The 19,649-nt window shown below is 45.5% G+C and overlaps 1 protein-coding gene across 1 annotated transcript; it reads left to right on the forward strand.

Moving 5' to 3' along the window:
- Positions 1 to 2,205: 2,205 nt before the first annotated feature.
- six6a (SIX homeobox 6a) lies at positions 2,206 to 4,242 on the forward strand. The gene is made up of 2 exons (XM_029258625.1): positions 2,206 to 2,777; positions 4,024 to 4,242. The coding sequence occupies exons 1-2, from the start codon at positions 2,206 to 2,208 to the stop codon at positions 4,187 to 4,189; spliced, it is 738 nt and encodes a 245-aa protein (XP_029114458.1). The 3' UTR covers positions 4,190 to 4,242.
- Positions 4,243 to 19,649: the final 15,407 nt, after the last annotated feature.

The raw sequence follows: 19,649 nt of genomic DNA on the forward strand, positions 1-19,649 counted from the left end.
AACTCTTTGTGTCCTGATTGCACCTCCTTCCCTGACCGCGCGCCTTAGTCCAATTTATTCGCTCCTTAGCCATTTCCTTATTTGTGATTATTTGATTTTTCGGTGTTAAATCTGTAATAATGGGGATTTATGAGTGACAACTGCACGAAGATGAAAATAAATCCTCTTACTGTGTCCACTACTTGTACCCTGAGCAATAATAATACCCGTGTGGTTCTTTGTGACACTGGCGGTGGGTCGATTATGCGAAGTGATCCGCTCCTTTTTCAAACTCTTACAACCGGACACTTACAATATGCAGGAGACTAAACAGCCGCTCTCTATTTGATAAATGACATATTCGGGAATGCATAGTTAAAGATATTCCTAATGAAGGTTCTTAGTATGACACGATTAGTGTCCGTATTCCATGTGTGTGTTTGCGCTTATAAAAGCTGTTCATGTGTTCTGCGCGGGTATCCGAACGGTAACGTCGCACGCACTAATCTCATTCGGCATTGCATTGAATCTTGTGTTTTTATTCAGATATCTGAAAATGCGACATGAACAGGCTGGAGATGCATCGCAGAAAAGTGTCATTGCCCGTGGTTAAGTGGTGCATAAAATGAGCAGCTTTTTGTACAGAAGGCAGTTCCATAACCCGAGCCACGGGCCTCCTATAAATCATGTAACAGAGCCTGAAGGGCTTTCAATTGAACTGTGTGGATCTGTGAAAATAATATCAGGGTTTTCCGTCAGAATGAACTTTTCCACTGTACCCAGCCATGAAATAATGTGACCCGACACTTGAAACCATGTGCGCTATCTATCCGCCTTCTTATTTACCGGATCAGCGTGCGCGCCGAGAGCACTGAGTCTGATCCTACAGCTCTCCTGCACAACACATACATATTACACACTCGAAAATTATTATTTATTCATGGTCTCCCGTCGGAGGTGACCGAGTGGATTAATGGGAACGTAAGAGAAGAAATGAGAAACTAACTATACAATGAAAGATTAGAGACCTGGAGATGCGTGTCCGTGGGTGCTGTGCGCTGAGTGTGTAAAAGCTGTAGGGATGAGTGCGTGCGGTGCACCGATGTGTCATGTGCGGACAGCATCCCTGCAGCAGGGGCTCAGCGGTTGGTTTCTCCACGCTATTCCCCGCGTGTTTCTCTGTTAGTCCTCGTTCCGTGTGGCGCGTTTCATTTTTTAATATCACCCCCGATCTCGTCACAGCGCCTGCTGAAATCATGTAAGGGCAGCTCAGCATCGCCACATATTTCCGTTGCGTTGCGCGTCCGTGTTTTGCGTTAGTAACAGATTCGTGATCATTTATCCTCGTGGTGAATTTATTTTGTCTTTCTAATCATGTGAACGTTGCGGGCTACACGTCCACCGCGACGCTCGTGGAATGAAACAGACATCCTCCTGCATTTTTTCCCTCGGAATACCACTTCCATTCATTGTAGATGTTTTATTCATTTGTTGTTTGTAAGCAGGCAGTGTGTTTTGCGGGTCAGTTAGAGGACTCCGGCGATAAAGTGGCGGCCGTTGCGACAGCTCGCATTTTGTTTCGCTAAGAAAAATGACCTAGCATTTTTGTACATCGCATTTTCGGCGGAATGTAATATTCTTTAATAAGAGCGCGAAAGGAAGAAGCAGATGCACACACACACACAAAAAAAAAAAAAAAACACGCAAGGCAATTAATTGTGCGAAGACAAAAAGCAAAGGTCACTGTGTTTACATGTTTAAACGGCGCCGCTGAGCGCTGGGAGGTGCCGCGGCCGGCGCGCGCTCCCTTTCCGCGTGATTGGCAAACTTGACAGTGATTGACAGGCATCCATGGCAACCACGCGACCAATCTGCCAAGTCCAATAGAAAATCAGCAGCGGGCTGAATGTCTTTTTTTCCTTCAAAAAACATCTCCGGTCTACTTGTGTACTCGCGTACTTTCGAGCCACCGAGTTCGCCCGCCGAGGCTGCCGTAGTCAGCCAGAGGGCACCGTTCCGCGGTGTTTTCGACGGTTCGCCCGTTAACTTTGGGATTGTCTTTTTTGTCTGGATCGGGAAAGGGGGAGAAAGGGAGCGAGAGAGAGAGAGAGAGAGAGAGAGAGGGAGAGAGAGAGAGAGAGAGAGAGAGAGAGAGTGGTAAGCGCGCGAGTGTGAGGGAGTGTGAGAGAGAGACAGACAGACGGGGCGAAAAAGGGAGAAGCCTCCATGTTTCAGCTGCCTATCCTTAATTTTAGCCCCCAGCAGGTAGCGGGGGTCTGCGAGACCCTAGAGGAGAGCGGCGACATCGAGCGTCTCGGCCGCTTCCTCTGGTCGCTGCCCGTGGCTCCCGCCGCCTGCGAGGTCCTCAACAAGAACGAGTCGGTGCTGCGGGCGCGCGCCATCGTGGCCTTCCACACGGGGAACTTCCGCGAGCTCTACCACATCCTGGAGAACCACAAGTTCACCAAGGAGTCGCACTCCAAACTGCAGGCCCTGTGGCTGGAAGCGCACTACCAGGAGGCGGAGAAGCTGAGGGGCCGCCCGCTCGGACCCGTGGACAAATACAGGGTGAGGAAGAAGTTCCCGCTGCCCAGGACGATTTGGGACGGGGAGCAAAAGACACACTGCTTCAAGGAGAGGACCCGACACTTGCTCAGAGAGTGGTACCTACAAGACCCTTACCCGAACCCGAGCAAAAAGCGGGAGCTGGCGCAGGCCACGGGACTCACTCCCACACAAGTGGGGAACTGGTTCAAAAACCGCAGACAAAGAGACAGGGCGGCCGCGGCCAAGAACAGGTGCGTGACTCCCCTCCCCCCCCCCTCCTCCTCCTCCCCACGGCACACCCGTGTCCCGTCTGTCTTCCATTTCACGTATTTTATCTCGTATTCCTCTGTGCTCGTGCGCCTCGTCCCCCCGTCACACGTGTCGCCCGAACGTGTCGCGGCTCCGCAGTGATTTGCCGTTGAACGCGCTCGGAAGCGCGAGCGTTTGCTTTTACGGTGAAGCTGCGCTCGTGTGGGATAAACGGGACGAAAAATACCCTCTTCTTGGACTCTAAAATGAAAATAAGGTTAAGATCACGGGGGAACTAAAATCTAATATATTCCAGTTTATAGGGGGTCTGCAGTGTGTAACATATCGCTGCATTAACTCGTCCAAATACGAACATTGCTTCTGCAATACTTTTTTTTTTTTTGCTGCTGATGTGAAGTTTCATTAAAAAACGTGCGTTATTAAACTAAATTAAATTAAATCGCGCATCTGCCACTGTTAAATTCCATCACAGCTGCGTTCCGAGGCCCGAATTACAGCGGAACATTTATTTTTAAACACCAGCGTCTTACGCAAGTGAATAAAATGCGAAGCACCGCGTATGTTCCCAGAGATGCGTTACTGGAAAAAAAATGGCAATCTGTGCGTGGATCCGAGATTTTACACTCGTGCTAACGGTTCGCATTGTTTGTGTCAAGTGTTGCCTTTGGAAAACGTGCGCAATTTTTTTTGCGTGTGATTTTTCCACTCATTTTAGCTACGATTAAGAGACGCGGTGCCGGAACAGAGTCCGCTTTTGTCACGATAACATGGTTATTCCGGCGTAAACAGCCGTAGACGCCTGACATGTGCGATAGATGCTCATCATTCTGTCATTTGTTTCCGCGGTACATTTCGGTTATTTCAATTGCTTGTTTGAATAGACGTTCATTTCATTTTGACGGATACTTTTAGATCATCCAAACCCAGTGATGACAATATTACCTATAAACTCAGCCCTTCTTCACGAAATCAACATTCAGATGTTTTCGGGTCTTCGGCGATGTAAACCCTGGTCTCAAAAGATCATCTGAGCCGCGTGATGATTGTTATGACTATTTACTGAGCAGCCAGGACGTTTTCCCGGAGCGCTGCAGTACAAAGACAGTGTTAGTGTACATATGGGGGGATGTGATTTATTCCACGTGTAGTGCGCGCGCGGTGTGAAATACTGTACGTCAGGATGCCGTTGTGATTCCCCTCTACCGTCCTTGTGTGTGTTTCGTCCAGATTACAGCAGCAGGTGCTGTCCCAGGGCTCGGTCCGCTCCCTGGCCGAGGAGGTGGGCGCGGTGGAGCGGCTCGGACCCGCGTCCAGCCCTGAGGCCAGCCTGTCCAGCAAGGCTGCGGCCTCGGCCATCTCCATCACTTCCAGCGACAGCGAATGTGACATCTGAGGAGGGACAGCCACCGGTCCGACGAAAAGAACACGGGAGAGCGGTGAAAGCAAGAACAGAAGAAAATAAATAAAAAAAAAAAAAAAATTGACAAGTAGGGAAGCAAGAGACAATCCAACAGATGAAATCAATAACAGTGCCTGCTTTCTTATGTGAAGGCTGCCAAACCGAGGGAATGCCGGTCTTATAATGTTTTTTTTTTTTTTTCCTTTTTTTTTTTTTTAATTTTCATTCTTAATTATGCTTTTTCTTATATCGGATGACTTACGAAGAAGTAAACACGAAGATGCGGGATGGAGGGGAACGAGGCGAGGAGGAGCCGAGAGAACCTCTGACAGGAGGAGGTGGAGACGGACACGGGACACATTCCGAGCGCCTGCCCAGCTAATAATGTCTTTTTTTGGTATTTCATGTTGAAAAGACGCTGTGATATTTTTACTTTACTTTTAAAGTTTTATAAATAATGTTTATTTACTTATTTAAACGACTGGCTGTTAGATTTTTGGTATTAATTTGCTTGATGTTTTTTTTTTGTTTTTTTTTTTTTGGTTTGTTTTTTTAATATTTACATTGTGCACAGGTGAACCTTAGAGCATGTGCGCCGAGTAGTGGACATATGTCGACAAAAAAAAAAAAAGAAAAGAAAAAAAGATAACTTAATAAATAAAATATTTGTTGATGAAAAAGAATGTCAAGGTGATTTCTTTCTGTCGTGATTAAAGACGGGAATGTGGAGTAGGCTGTACCGTGGTGATTGCTGAAGTAACACCATGGTTATATATTTGCTGTACTCTTATTATTGACATGAACCGAGGGACTAAAACTGCGGTCATTCTCATCATTTGAAGACTATACAACCAATGTAAAATATGGCCTTTTTTTCGCACGTGTGTAATCTATGTAATGTAAATGTGGCGTTTTTTTACCACACTGTACTGGGTGTGTGCATATGCGTCGTTCGCGGATCGTTTGGCACAATTTGTTCCTAAACATTTATTGGATCGAAAGAGAATTTTTTAGATGTAATTCAGATTAGGGCAGGGAGAACGGCGCTCGCGCGCGCTTCTGTGTGTGTGTGTGTGTGTGTGTGTGTGTTCGTTTGTGAGCTGGCCTGTGCAGTGTGTGTGCTGTAATGAAACAGGACAGCGGAGGGTCAGAGAAAGGCCGGATCGTTTAGAAAGGAGAACCAGTTAACACCGCGCAGACTGTACACTACACTGCTGGGTGTAGAATGACAGCGCGCATCACTCTACAGATTATAACGGAGTGTGTGTGTGTGTGTGTGTGTGTGTGTGTGTGTGTTACCGCCTCTTCCAGATCCAATGCAATCTGACACTGTGTACTTAGTTGTAACACTGCGCGATTTATGGCCCAAACGGTAAAATCTGTTGTTTCGAGACCCAACGCTGTTCGAAGGGTAAAACGCAACGTTGGGAATTGCATAGGCCTACGGGTATTTAATGTGTTACAATTAAATTATTTTGAATAGTAATCTTTGAAACTGCAGCCTACTGAAAAACGTGAGATGTCCTTCGAAATGGGGGAAAAAAAAAAAAACAAGTTTAAATTTGCTGAGTTGTAATTGTTTCATTATATTAGATCAGTTGTGCGTTTATGTGTCAGACGCTGCGATCTCACTCGCTTCCAGCTGTTGTTTCAATTTTTGTCTTTTAAAATTTATTTGTAACGTAGGTGCTGTAATAATACGGCACTGACACAATATTGCGTTGAGTGTGTTAAATGAATATGTTGACTTATTTGTGCGGAACCCTTTCGGAAACATCACCGAGGCGCGATCGCGCACAGTACAAATTTATTTTCCAGAGTTTTATGGAAGTGACAGGAGTGGATCTGGAGAAATCACTGCTGTGGGGCCGTGACCGTGGACGGAAAACGCGGAGAAAGAGACCCCCGGCTGCCTGCGAGGAGTTGGACAACTGAGAATTAATGCCTAATTAATGAGGAATTAACTGAGAAATAATGGGTTCCGATGACAGGGTCGCGCTTTTTAACTGAGACAAAGGGCTCGTCGAGTAAAAGAGCACTAATACCCGAGTTACACTGTTTTATCCTCCGAGCGGTTCATCCAGCCACGATGCGGAGTTATGAATGAGCGTCTCGGAGCAGCGCGCTGTGTGGATTGAGTGGCACACCTGCTAGTTATTAGTTATTAATTAGCGATACTATGAAAAATTAGTCTCTTTTAGTCGGAACAAAACGGAGCAACATACGGCTTTAGCGTTAAAAAAAGAGGGAGAAGGAAACGAGTGAGAGGAAGGAAAAGGGGCTCCGGGTTCCATTGAGGGTGAGGAACCAAATGGCAGAATATTTCCGTTTCTTTGGAGCGGGGGGGTTGGGGGGGGGACCGGTGGGGACACGTGAAGGGAAGGAAGTCTTTTCTAGCAGTCGGTGAGGTTGTCAAACTGGTCAGCGGTAATCAGCGCTAATGATGTGGTGTGGCGTCCCCCCCCCCCCCCGGGGACAAAGGGAGCGCCCCCCCCCACGACACCCAGCGTCCCACGGAAAGAGTCAGGTGGGGTGGGGTGGGGTGCGGTGGGGGGGGGCTCACTACCAAAAGTCCGGACACTCCAACATCTCTCTTCTGTACCTTGTGAAGAAATGATGATGGATTTCCGTGGCGTCGGGAGGCCTTCAGAAAGTACATAGACGTGATCAAGGTGTCCTGAGAACAACAACAGCAGCAATAATAATAATAATAATAAGAAGAAAACATTCACATTTACATATTTAGCAGACGCTTTTCTCCAAAGTGACTTCCAGTGAACTCTAAGTAGTGTTACCAGCTCACACACCTTATTCACCAAAGTGATTTACACTGATAGATACACTACTTACAAAGGGTCACTCATCCATATAAAATAATAATAATAAGGTGCTTCTTGCTGCGCTATCCATAGCGAATAAATGGCATTTCCTCAATCGCCGATATGAACGTAAGAGATTTGACAGGTGTACACCCTCCGGCCTCTGTCACGGACCCGCGGACAAAGCGAATGCAGAGGTGGGCAGCTGGAAGTCACAGTGCACGTGAAAAAAAAGAAGAGGCATAAAGGGCCGTTTGAATGCCGAACCCACCGGACTCGTGTTGGGGCCACACAGCGAACCCTTTGTGCGGAGCTGCCAGGTGCTGCGAGCAGCGTCTGCGCAAACGCGGCGTAACGTGGGACCTGTATCTTTGCGGCGACTTGGAAAGTCCTCTTGGCATCATCATTGTTGATGTTAATTGCTTTCGGCCTTTAATATTGTTCGCTTGTTTACACACACGCATTGTGAGGCTCGGTGCGTCTATACACGGAACGCGCAGTCTCCCATACGGCTGTACCTCTTGCTAGACCTGTCTTCGAGTGGACCATTCATGCTCACAATGTGGGCCTTTCCTTCAGGAATGAATAAAATGAGTGCGCCCATTAAAGAGGGGGAAAACTTGGGAGTGTTTAAGAGTCACAATCCCCGCCTCATTAATTAGGGGCGCTCTCAAGGGGGGGCTCCTTACTGTCACCTCGTGCCGAGCGCCCCCCCCCCACCCCCACCCCCACCCCCGCCCAAGCTGCACCGTAAGATACCCCGTCTCCCCGCAACAAAGAGCTCGCTGGGCTGCCGGGACCTTCACTGATCTCACACTCCAGCCCCAAGACTGTCATGTTCGTTTTTCATGGCACATTTCGTAGAGTGAAGCGGCCGATTGTTTATCTGTGCGGACCCCCGTTCTGGGGGCTCGACTCGGACCCTCATATGAGGTGCCCCGACATTGACAGCGGCCGCCCAACCGTGGCCGACATGCCCCCACCCCCGGGGCTGGAAACTGGTAATTGACCAAAACCCGTAGTTCCATTGAAAAGAAGAAAAAAAACGTCCATAGATATTAAAATGATAATTACAGTCACACAATTTAGGGACCTTGATTAGTACTGCTAATCAAAAGTTTTCCAGGCCCTTTCTTTGCCATTATGTAAGAAGTGCACCGGGAATCGCCGGATTCCAAGACTGCTTTTTCTAATTAAATGAATGTGGGCGACCTTCTGGATCCGCTTTTGTCTGTTGTCAGTGTATGAAAAGGTTAGTCTCTTGTGGAAATTGCTCAGCAAGGTTTATTGCTTTTTAACAAGCCACTAATCACCTCGGCTTACTCACGGCAGAGTGGGACAAGTTTGGGCCCAGGTCTGGCTTTGCCGCAGACCCACTTTTGAGCCGTTCCTCTTTAGTTCTTTAATTTATTTCGGCTTGAATGGGAGAAGCTCTTTCATAATGGTTTTTTTTTTTTTTTTTTCTTTTTTTTTTAAGGAGCTACGTGACCTTTAACTTTTACAGTGTTTTGTGTTACCAACATTTGCATTTCGGAGCAGTAAAATGTGTCTTCAGCCAATTAAGATTACGTTATTGCTTGATTTATTCAAAGTATATGTATATATTTTTGAAAAAGTTGCTAACCAAAATGCGTTCGGCCATTTGTGCTTTAATATATAGTGCTTGCAAGACAAGGAAATTAAATCACTCGAATGCAGATTTGTGTAAGAGAACATTTCACAAGTGATTATTTCAGTATCTTATTTAGACATTCATTTTATACTTTGGTAAAGAGAGGTAGGTGTGGGACTTCCACATGTCCTGCCCTCTTCAGAGGTTAGTGCTCCGTAGGGCTCTTCGCGCGGTCGATTCATCCATCAGCCGTCACCTCGCGCCTCCTCGTGCGGCAGGTTCGTTTGTTTTATTAATAAATTCACAAGGATGATCGCGATCAGCCTTGGAGCGGAAACCCAGCGAGCGAATTCAGAAGGCAAACAGTGACCTCTGGTGGTCATTTGGAAATTAATATCTTGTCCGGGGGGGCGCGGTGGCGCAGTGGCGCAGTGGGTTGAACCGGGTCCTGCTCTCCGGTGGGTCTGGGGTTCGAGTCCCGCTTGGGGTGCCTTGCGATGGACTGGCGTCCCGTCCTGGGTGTGTCCCCTCCCCCTCCAGCCTTACTCTCTGAGTTGCCGGGTTAGGCTTATTTAATCAGAGTTACAGCTGAAGTGGTCACATTTTAGATTTCCAGTGATCCAAATTGAGCAAGATGCAGCGATCCATTAAGCCGCGTCATATGATTTGTTGTATACCACAAACGAAGACAAATATGGCTGCAAAAACATTTTCACAGTGACTGATTAATGTACCTGTAGATATTTAAAACGAGGAAATAATTTTTTCCTATTTTGATATGCCCTGTGATTATGGAATGACTATACACCAAGACTTTAGTATATGTTTATCACACTACGGTTTGCAACACAGCGCAGTGCATTAAAATAAAACAACTGAAAATGTTCCTCTTGGTTTACTCGTTGGACTTAAAAATACAATTCCTCACATGTGGTGATTGGGGTCCGCGCTGGTGATCTCAGGCCTGGAGCAACAGCTGTTCATTACAACAGGGATTCAACAATGACAGGTTTTGATTAAAACCCTTTTGTGCTCTTGGAGCACACTTTGTGCTGAAAAGCTATGACTCAACAGCATTGTACCATTTTCAAATCCCTTCTTTTCCATTGCACTTTCAGCTTTGAACTCAATTAACATTTTGATGAATTTTTGAAAAATTTCAGGAGCACGAGAAACTTTTTTTCTTAATTTTGTCCCTCTTTGTACCTTTCTTGATAACGCCAATATTACAGTTGTCTTCCCTACCGGAACTATATTAAAACCTTCCGAAAAGTGATTACCTTTTTTTTAACATTTTGTTACTTTACTTAAGTTTTATGTTTCTCAACCAGGCATAAAGCTGGAGGAAAATTTACAGCATCTGCTGTTGCACTCCTCCGCAGTAATAAAGGAACTGTGAGCAAAATGGTTGAAATTAATTATGCTTGAATTTATTTGTGTACTGGAGACACTTCAGTACCTTGGACAGCAACACATTAGACGCAATAATGCTGGGCTGTAAACCTGATGTTAAGTCCATGAGCTTTACAAAAACAGACAAAAATGACAAAAAGAGTTATCTGCTGGTACCCTTTCATCGGTATTATACATTGATGTGAGGTTTGCTGTTAAGTTGCACCAACCTTTGTAGAAGGTTTACTTCAGATAATCGCTGGGTGAGACTATACTTCCTACCCGGAAGATAGAAAAAAAATTTCCGTTAATATTTAGATGGATTTTGCTTCGCAGTCACAATATTACAATAAGAAAGCATGGTTTTAAGTGAAGTAAATACACACACGCACTGGAGGAAGCCGCTTGTCTCGAGGGGGGTTGTGGCAAGCCGGAGCCTAACCCGGCAACACAGGGCGTAAGGCTTGAAAGGGAGGGGACACACCCAGGACAGGAAGCCAGTCTGTCACAAGGCACCCCAAGCGGGACTCGAACCCCAGACCCACCAGAGAGCAGGACCCAGCCAAGCTCGCTGCGCCACCACACCCCAGTAATGTAAATAAATTATTGTAAAATACCCAATAAAGGATAAAAGGACAGCTGGTGGTGTAATGGTGCTGCTTTTAGACCCAAAGATTACAGGTGTGAATCCCACCTCCAGCTGTAGCACCTTGAGCAACGTACTTATCCTAAAAAAAATACTGCAGTAAAATTATCCAGATGTCCAAATGGCTAATTAAGTAGGCTTAACCTTGTAAGTTGCTTTGGAGAAAAGCACCTGCTAAATATACAAATCTCAACATCGAAAATTATTTAAATGTGAGATATTATGCAAACAGGATGGGAAAATTTTAAATTATTTTCAAGCTTTTCAGTGAGGTGATTTTGCGAATTGCAAATAAATGAATGAATAAATGAATCTACGTAGGTGGTTGAGTCTGTCGCCACCTTCCGGGAGAAAGGAGTACAGCAGTTAAGTGAACTGTGATTTTAACTGTTACTTATTCGGCAGATGGTGCTCCACACTTCAGTACTGTAATATAGACTTTCTTTTAAATCAAGGTGAGAGGAAAGCTTAAGAAGAGACAAAGAGCAATGGTGTCCTAATTTTATTCATACACACAGTACGTACAAAGAAAACAAATAATGCTCAGGCTCGGTTTCATTGCTCTGTCCGAAAAACACTTGTCCAGCTAAAGCTGAGATGATCCTCTTTAGACCACCTCTCAAGGTTCCACCTGGCACAAATGTTTTTATTTGTATTTATTTGATCTTTGATTGCAATATTAGCAGACACAACTAGTTTAAAAGTCCTGGAGTTGTGCATCCTTGTTATTTCCCAGTTGTCTTCAAGATGTTAGAACTTCCCGTAACGCCGATAAAATTGAACTGAATCGAAACAGGTTTAAGCATTCGTAACTATAACAGTTTATTCACACAACATATGCAGTTATTATCATCTGCAGCTGTGGCAGGTGGGAGCCTGACCACGTCCACTGCACACCCGGAGCGACACTCGAGGATTATTTATTGGACAAATGAAGGATTGCAAGATGAGAGACTGGCCAGGGTTTGGTGCCTGGGGTGGAGACATTCTGTCTTGCGTGTGACTGACAGAGCAGTGACTTGAATTTGGAGTGTTTGAACGTTTGGTTGTGTTTAAATTCTGAGTTGTGGGGGTTTTCTTTGTTATTGTTGTCATTTTTATTTAATGTCAGTAGAAATTTCCTTAATTAACCTTACTAGTGCACGCATGAGTATTAATTATGAGGAAAGAAGCAAATGTAGGGGGACGTAGTGGCGCAGTGGGTTGGACCACAGTCCTGCTCTCCGGTGGGTCTGGGGTTCGAGTCCCGCTTGGGATGCCTTGTGACGGACTGGCGTCCCGTCCTGGGTGTGTCCCCTCCCCCTCCAGCCTTACGCCCTGTGTTACCGGGTTGGGCTCTGGTTCCCCGTGACCCCGTATGGGACAAGCGGTTCAAAAGTGTGTGTGTGTGTGTGTGTGTGTGTGAAGTAAATGTACCTGCAAATCCCCATACTGCCATCCATTGTCCGTTCATTTTGTGAACCCAGGACAGTCGCACTTGTTACGGTAACACTTAGTATGTGAGTAACAGAGCATACTTTTTGCTCTATTCCATATTCAGTTTTTAATCAGAACATTTGTGCAACAATGTCATATTTGCACAAAGAAGCAACCATAACAAGTACACACACACACACACACACACACACACACACACACACACACACACACTTTCTGAGCTGCTTGTCCCATACGGGGTCACAGGGAACCAGAGCCTAACCCAGCAACTCAGGCTGCAAGGCTGGAGAAGGAGGGGACACACCCAGGACAGGACACCAGTCCATCACAAGGCACCCTAAGCAGGACTCGAACCCCAGACCCACCAGAGAGCAGGAGCCAGTCCAACCCACTGCGGCACCACACCCCGTCATAATAAGTATGTTAACAAATTAAAGTATGTTTAAAACTGCTTCACAAAACCTCAATTAAAATTCACCCGCACCAACTTTTGTGGAAAGAAGCATATTTGAAATGTACGGTGAAAAAGAGAATTGAGTTCATCTCCACGTTTTGCCTGAATGTGGATATAGCAGTAAGGTTGATGCAGCGCTAAAGTTTGAGTTTATCTTTAGGCTAAACCACACCAAAGATACACAATGGCTACTAACTGTAGGTAACATTCCTATCGGCGAGTGATGCTTTGAGATTGTATCTGTCACCACGACCGTCACTGGATCGTGAGTCTTAAACAGTCCTCGCTGCCAGCTGACACCTTCATCTTATGACCCGCTCGAAAGCGCTCTGCACATTTAACGAAAAGGAAAAGCCACGTTACCGAAAAAGCTGAAATAACGTGACGAAAGCATGTTAAAACAACAAAAAAAGGAAGCTGTGTTGTGCAGTGCTGGAGGTTAAATGCATCTTGTCATCTCATGCTGTCAGGCTTCTAGAATGAAGAAGGATCTTTGAATAAATCATTTAATTTCAACATAACTGTAAATGACACTTGGTTACCGCCGATGGCCAAAAAGCGGTGGACAAGGAGTAAAATACCATGGACTGGCTATCGGTTCGCTGATGCGGGTCTCACAATTTGACCGCTTATTCACACACACATTTTCAGAACCGCTTGTCCCATACGGGGTCACGGGGAACCGGAGCCTACCCGGTAACACAGGGCGTAAGGCCGGAGGGGGAGGGGACACACCCAGGACGGGACGCCAGTCCGTCGCAAGGCACCCCAAGTGGGACTCGAACCCCAGACCCACCGGACAGCAGGACCGTGGTCCAACCCACTGCGCCACCGCACCCCCGCACCCCCCACCGCTTATTCATGTTCTGTAAAATAGGATGACACAACGTGGACCATGTTTGGTTTTTCTACAGTAGAATATCAGCAACAGAGACTCACTTGAGCATGACATGAGGGGGGGGGGATAAGACTGAGCACAATTACCCAGCATGCTCTGCAGCACTTCCTGTCAATACAGGGTGACAATGCAGTCAAGGTGTTGCCGAATGAGGTTTGACATTGCGAGCTGCACGTCTTACTCTGGCTATAGAAAAGAGTGGGGGAAAGAAATGGTTCTGCCGCTACGTAGTTGTGTAAACAATGCTCTGTCTTCTGTAATAACTGTTTGAGTCAGGAAATTGCCTCAAGGACCCAAGTTAGCATTAGGTTATCTGGAAGCACAAAACCTTGATGACATTGCACATTGATTAACATTCTCCATCAGTCAAGGTAATTGGCCTACGTCACCGGTATTTTATTTTGCAGCAAATTATGGATTGCTCAGATGATTGCCAGGCCCAGGAAGACGGAAAACATTGATCTGTCTAGACTGAAAGCACTGTGTAGAGCACGGGCAACAGCAAATAAATGAGAAAAGTTATTTCGCTCAGAAGAAGAGCTTGGACCAGTCCCTTGCGGCGAATGCCGACTAACAAAGGAGGTGACGTAAAAATAAAGTGCAGAGCCAAAGGTGTCAGCGGGACCACTTGCCACCACCTGCACTGCCAATCTGAACAGCAATTAGTTCACGGGAGTAACAACTGTGGCAAAGGACACAAACTTTACTAGTCACTGAAGTTAACGGAAGGATTTTCTCATTTTAATTTTCCATATTTCGTAAAGTCAACAAACACTTGTTGACTTGTAACATTCTAAGTGGCTTTGAAGAAAGACGCTAATGAATAATAATAAAAATAATAATAATCACACACACTATCTGAAGCCACTTATCCCATACGGGGTCGCGGGGAGCCGGCGCCTAAACCGGCAACACAAGGCAAAAGGCTGGAGGGGACACACCAAGGACAGGACGCCAGTCCATTGCAAGGCTCCCCAAGCAGGACTCGAACCCCAGACCCACTGGAGAGCAGGACCCAGTCCAACCCACTGCACCACCATGCCACCTAATAATAATAATAATAATAATAATAATAATAATGATAAGAAGAAGAGGAAGAAGAAGAAGAAGAAGAAGAAGAAGACACAAAGCCCATGAGTAAAACAAAATCACATCCAAACTTAAAATATTTAACTCAAAGTAAAAAATGAACGATTTGATCGCGTGCAATAAAGTAAAAAGCTAGTAAAGAATGGTCAACTTGCATTTCATGTTTCAGAAAGTTTAAAGGGCGTTTAACTTTATTAATTTGTTATGCTGCTTCTCTTGATAGATTTGACTAAGATATTAGATATCAGCAACATGGATGCGTTACCTATGAAAGAGTGAAAGCAGAAAGAACCTTAAAATATACTGAGGGATATTTTTTATAACATTGATGCAATTTATATTTTCAAAAGACCAGCACGGTGACTTCATGGGTTGTGCCATTTCATTATTTTGTATGTTATGTGAGGGTTCAAATGTTACTACTGGTTTCCTCACTATGTCAGTATTGGTTTTCTTCCTCATGTGCTTAGATTCCACAAGGTGAAGTCCGGCTCTGCAGGTGTCCTTGTTAGAACCGCTGGGTGTCACCTGTGTTTCCGCACCAGGCCGTTAGATGGCAGTAAAAAGCACCAAAGCAGATTAGCGGTGCGTCTCTGCTATTGTGTGTGTTGTGATCAGCAACAAGACGAATGCTTCATTAAACATGTACAGTATTTGTCAAGACAACGCATTTTTGCTTATTCATTCTAAACTACAATACTGATGTAGCTGGAAGGTAATAAAATGTAAGAATAAGTCTTACAGTGTATTTCTTACCCAGTCAATGAAAATAATATCTCTAGGATGTCTGTGGAGTTTGCATGTTCTCCCCGTGTCTGCGTGGGTTTCCTCTGGGTGCTCTGGTTTCCTCCCACACTCCAAAGACATGCTGTTCAGGTTCCTCCATAGTGTGTGTGACAGAGAGAGTGTGCTCCACTGAGGTATGGATGAGTGACCCAGTGTAAGTAGTGTATCTAGCAGTGTAAGTTACCTTGGTGAATAAGGTGTGTGGACTCATAACACTACATAGAGTTGTTGGAAGTTGCTTTGGAGAAAAGCTTCTGCTAAATGAAATAACGAAGTGAGGTATCATTTTGCTTTAATTGATTATGTAGAGGGGGGTGCGGTGGCGCAGTGGGTTGGACCGTAGTCCTACTTTCCGGTGGGTCTGGGGTTCGAGTCCCGCTTGGGGTGCCTTGTGACGGACTGGCGTCCCGTCCTGGGTGCGTCCCCTTCCCCCTCCGGCCTTACGCCCTGTGTCGCCTGTAGGCTCCGGTTCCCCGTGACCCCGTAAGGGACGAGCGGTTCTGAAAATGTGTGTGTGTGTGTGTGATTATATAGATCAGAAAGTGGCCAGAAGCTTACCACTAATAATAAAGAAATAAAACCAGGAAATAACAAACAAAAAATCTTAGATAATTTAAAATTCATCATATGTTTATTGTTTTTTTTTTTTTTTTACAGAACCTTGCCGAGGGATGTCAGTATAATAGAGCTTTTGGAATGATTACTCCATCCCCCAAATTTAAGTCGGGGAGAAATTGCACTGCCCTCAGCTGATACAATAAAAATTACCCAAATGTATAAATAATGGTAAGTGGTTTAGTTTAGTTCACTAAGGAACATACACATTTACTCATTTATACATACTGTATGACAACAGGGGGGGTATTCCTACTCTATCAATTGGCTGTTGCTCAAGCGCACGCCTGCAGGACTGATATTCGAACCCGGGACATTCGGATTACACGACGATGGCCCTGAAAACTGGGCCGCAGACGTTGGTTTGTCGTGGATGCGGACGAACAGCGCGGTTATAAACGCAGCGCGCAGCCGCCCGTTAATTTCGCTTGCAGTAGCAGAGTTTGGCCACAAGATGGAGCCCCAGCTCTGCTTTGGATCTCCTCTCAGTACTTGCGAAACTTGAAAGAGATGATTTGGTGAAGGTCCGTTCGTTCCTATGTAAAGCTTTTAATTCTATAGCTGTACAATGGTTTGAAGAACATATAGACAGAAGAATTTAGGATTGCAGGATTATTTAACAGACCACCTCTGCGAGGGGGGTGTCGAGCTTCCAAGTCGATCAGAGCCCAGTAACGGTCCCAGCAGCCCAGGTGAGCTACTCTTTGCCCCTGAAGAAGTCAAGGGGCAATGTGCTCGGGGTGAGCTGTGGGGAAACTTGCATGTACCAGCTTCCTCCGGCTCCAGCTCTAATGGACATCGAATGCTAAGGTGTGGTACTTGAGGGCAGATCAAGGGGTCAGAGGTTAACCTTGCAGATGTGTTGTCCATTAGCCATCGTTTGCTCCACCCACACTTCTATGCCCTACGCACAAACACACGTAGACGCACACAGGTCTTCTCTGAGCGCCTGACCCCGGGGTTAAGTCGATCTCTTCCCCAGCCCCGTCTGTCATTGTTTATGGGGTGCGCGTTGAGTTACATGGATAGCTCCTCCCTCCCTGCATACCCCCCTGTTCCTCTCCTTACTACACTGCCAGCCAGGGCCTGGAGCCCGTTCCTGAGGGCTGCTTCACTACTGGCTTACGTTTCGAATGAGGGTAAGAGATTCAGGCCTCTGCGTCTGGCAGCGAGTAAATTGTGCAGCAGGAGGACATGAGCTAGGGCTGCTTGCTCAGGAGACCAAGGTGGATGATGTACCGAGACTTCGCTTCTGCACGTCAGGTAGTTCCCGTGCCTCCGTTGTCGCTCTCCCGCAGCCGTCCATCTGGCATCACCGAGGGACAGCCGTTCTCATGAGCCCTGTGTGCCTAATACGTTGTGATTATGAATTCTCTGTGTCTCGCGGCAGATCCTGTGCTTTGGCTCTCGCTGTCGGGAATTGACCCATCCCATGGGATGATGCAATCTGTGCCGGTGCTGCACATTTTTAGGAGCTCATGGCTGTACGGACCTTCGCCTTTAAGACATGGGAGGCGCGATCGGATTTCGAGGTGTAACTGAAACGGCTTTGACATCTCTCAGTCTGAAACCGATGACTCCCCAGAGACGGAGAGCTGAGGAACCCGCAATGTGCCCCTGTGTGCCGGCTACGCCCTTGTCAGAACAGCAGCCTTTCATCACAGCTGGGATGCATAAGAACAATGTGTAACCAATGTCAGTGTGTAACAGTCTCCCATGGTCTTAAAAATCCCAAAAAATGGCACAATGGCTTCACACTGGGAGTGCAGAGCAAGGTCTAGTTCATATCAGTGCTGGTCATGCTGGAATTTTACTGCTCTCTCTCACATGCAGCTGGGTCTGTGATAGCTGTACACTATGGTAACTATACAGAAACAGTGCATGTCTATGAATGTGTGTGATTGCAAGGGGTGCAAGGGGCTGTTTGCAGCTGCACTGGTGGAGTGGGCACATTCTTACAAGTATATGTGTGTGCCCACGCATGTGGGGGCATTGCAAGGGAACTGCTGCTGTAGAGGTTTTTGGTGGGTTATAAATAACCCAGGCTCTGGTTTCTGCAGCTGTCACCACGTTTAACTTCAGCACCTTGTGCTTTTCTTCGACTGCTCAGCCATAATTATAAACTTACCGAGACTCCATAGGCTGCCTCCATCACACTTTCATTCCGCTCCTGTTCTGCCCACCCTTGCCCTGTCACTGTCACTGTCACTGTCACTGTCTTGGTCTCTGGCGCAACGGGGGCAAAACTCTACCCCCTACACATACCTGCTGCCTGTGTGTGTGGGGGCCCAAGTGTCAAATAAAATAATACAAGATTCCAAAAAATTATCTATGAAAAATCTTAAAAATAAACAAGACTTTACCCTGAATATTAAACTTATTTAAATTCAATACATTTTTGTGTAGCATCCTCCTCAGTGTGTTACCTGCTTATGCAAAAAAATACAAAATCAGAAAATAAGATCAAAATAGAAGGCAACAGAAGAGAAGAGAGGACTCAAACTGACTAAGATGGGCAAACAGGAAAAACAATGTCTTGTCATTCATGACTAGTTGGCTGCAAACCCCTCCTGGACATGTTTGCGTCACACAAATAAGGAAAACTATTAGAACTTCGTAACTAGTGCGTGGGGTGATCGCATGGTCATCCAAACTCCCCCTGTCTTGTTAGTAAGTGGTTTTGAGAAGTTGAAGCAATGCCATGAGAGCTCACCGGACCCGTCGTTGCAAAGTTCACTTCATGGAGTCCAGAGGAGTCAGAGGCAGGAAATACAGAGACATACAGTTACTATATGTACTGACAGACAGGAACATAGAGAGATACACAAACAATTAACAGACAGTTTTACAAACAGCAGCCGCCTAAGAACAACAGAATAAAAGTACAAATTAAAAAAATTGTAAATGAAAAGACGGAGAGGTAAAGGGGATAGAAAGAATGGAACACACACATTTGTAATAAATATAGCATTTTATACGTGTGGGTCTTAAGCCTGGATTTAAAGATGTCCTGAGCAGTTGTGATCATCTGGACTTGGAATTTTGCAGGTTGGGTAAAAAAAAAGAGCATGAAACCCGTGTTGCTGAGGATTACATTATTTATTTGTCTGATTTAAATAAATGGCAGTTAAGGATATAATTTACAACAGTTCACTTTATAAGCACATATTCAAAAATTAATGCCTAACTTGTATGGTGATTCTGCAACGATAAAACTGAAACGCTTTAATACCTGACAAGAGTAAATTCCTACCTTCGTTATTTTTGCCAAACAATAAAACTTCCATGTTTCTCTTTGTTTAGACAGAAATAGTTTTAATTTGTTTCATTTTTCCTTCAAGAAAACAGCTGACTATGGCAACTGTGGGGTCAGTTCTATTCTGTCATACCAGTTAACATTTGTATGTTATCCATTCAAAAATTATAATTAATTTTAGTATGGATCTCAACAGGAAATCCCGCAGAACTCCATGTTTAAGTTAAAACATCAACAGTAAGATGAAGCTAAGCAGGCTACTTAGTCACAATCACAGACATGCAAAGTAGAACCTCTCAGTAAAGAATAAGGTAAAAAGTATTTTACCAAAGCTAGACACATCCATGTTGCAGAAGTTCCTGTGTCAGAGCAACAATATAATGTATTTAGGATGGAATGTAGCACACTGGTAGTGTTCAGTGTTGTAGGGATTCATTCAGCTGCTCCCTG

The sequence above is a fragment of the Scleropages formosus genome, chromosome 15 (assembly GCF_900964775.1).
Source record: "Scleropages formosus chromosome 15, fSclFor1.1, whole genome shotgun sequence".
Taxonomy (NCBI): Eukaryota; Metazoa; Chordata; class Actinopteri; order Osteoglossiformes; family Osteoglossidae; genus Scleropages; species Scleropages formosus.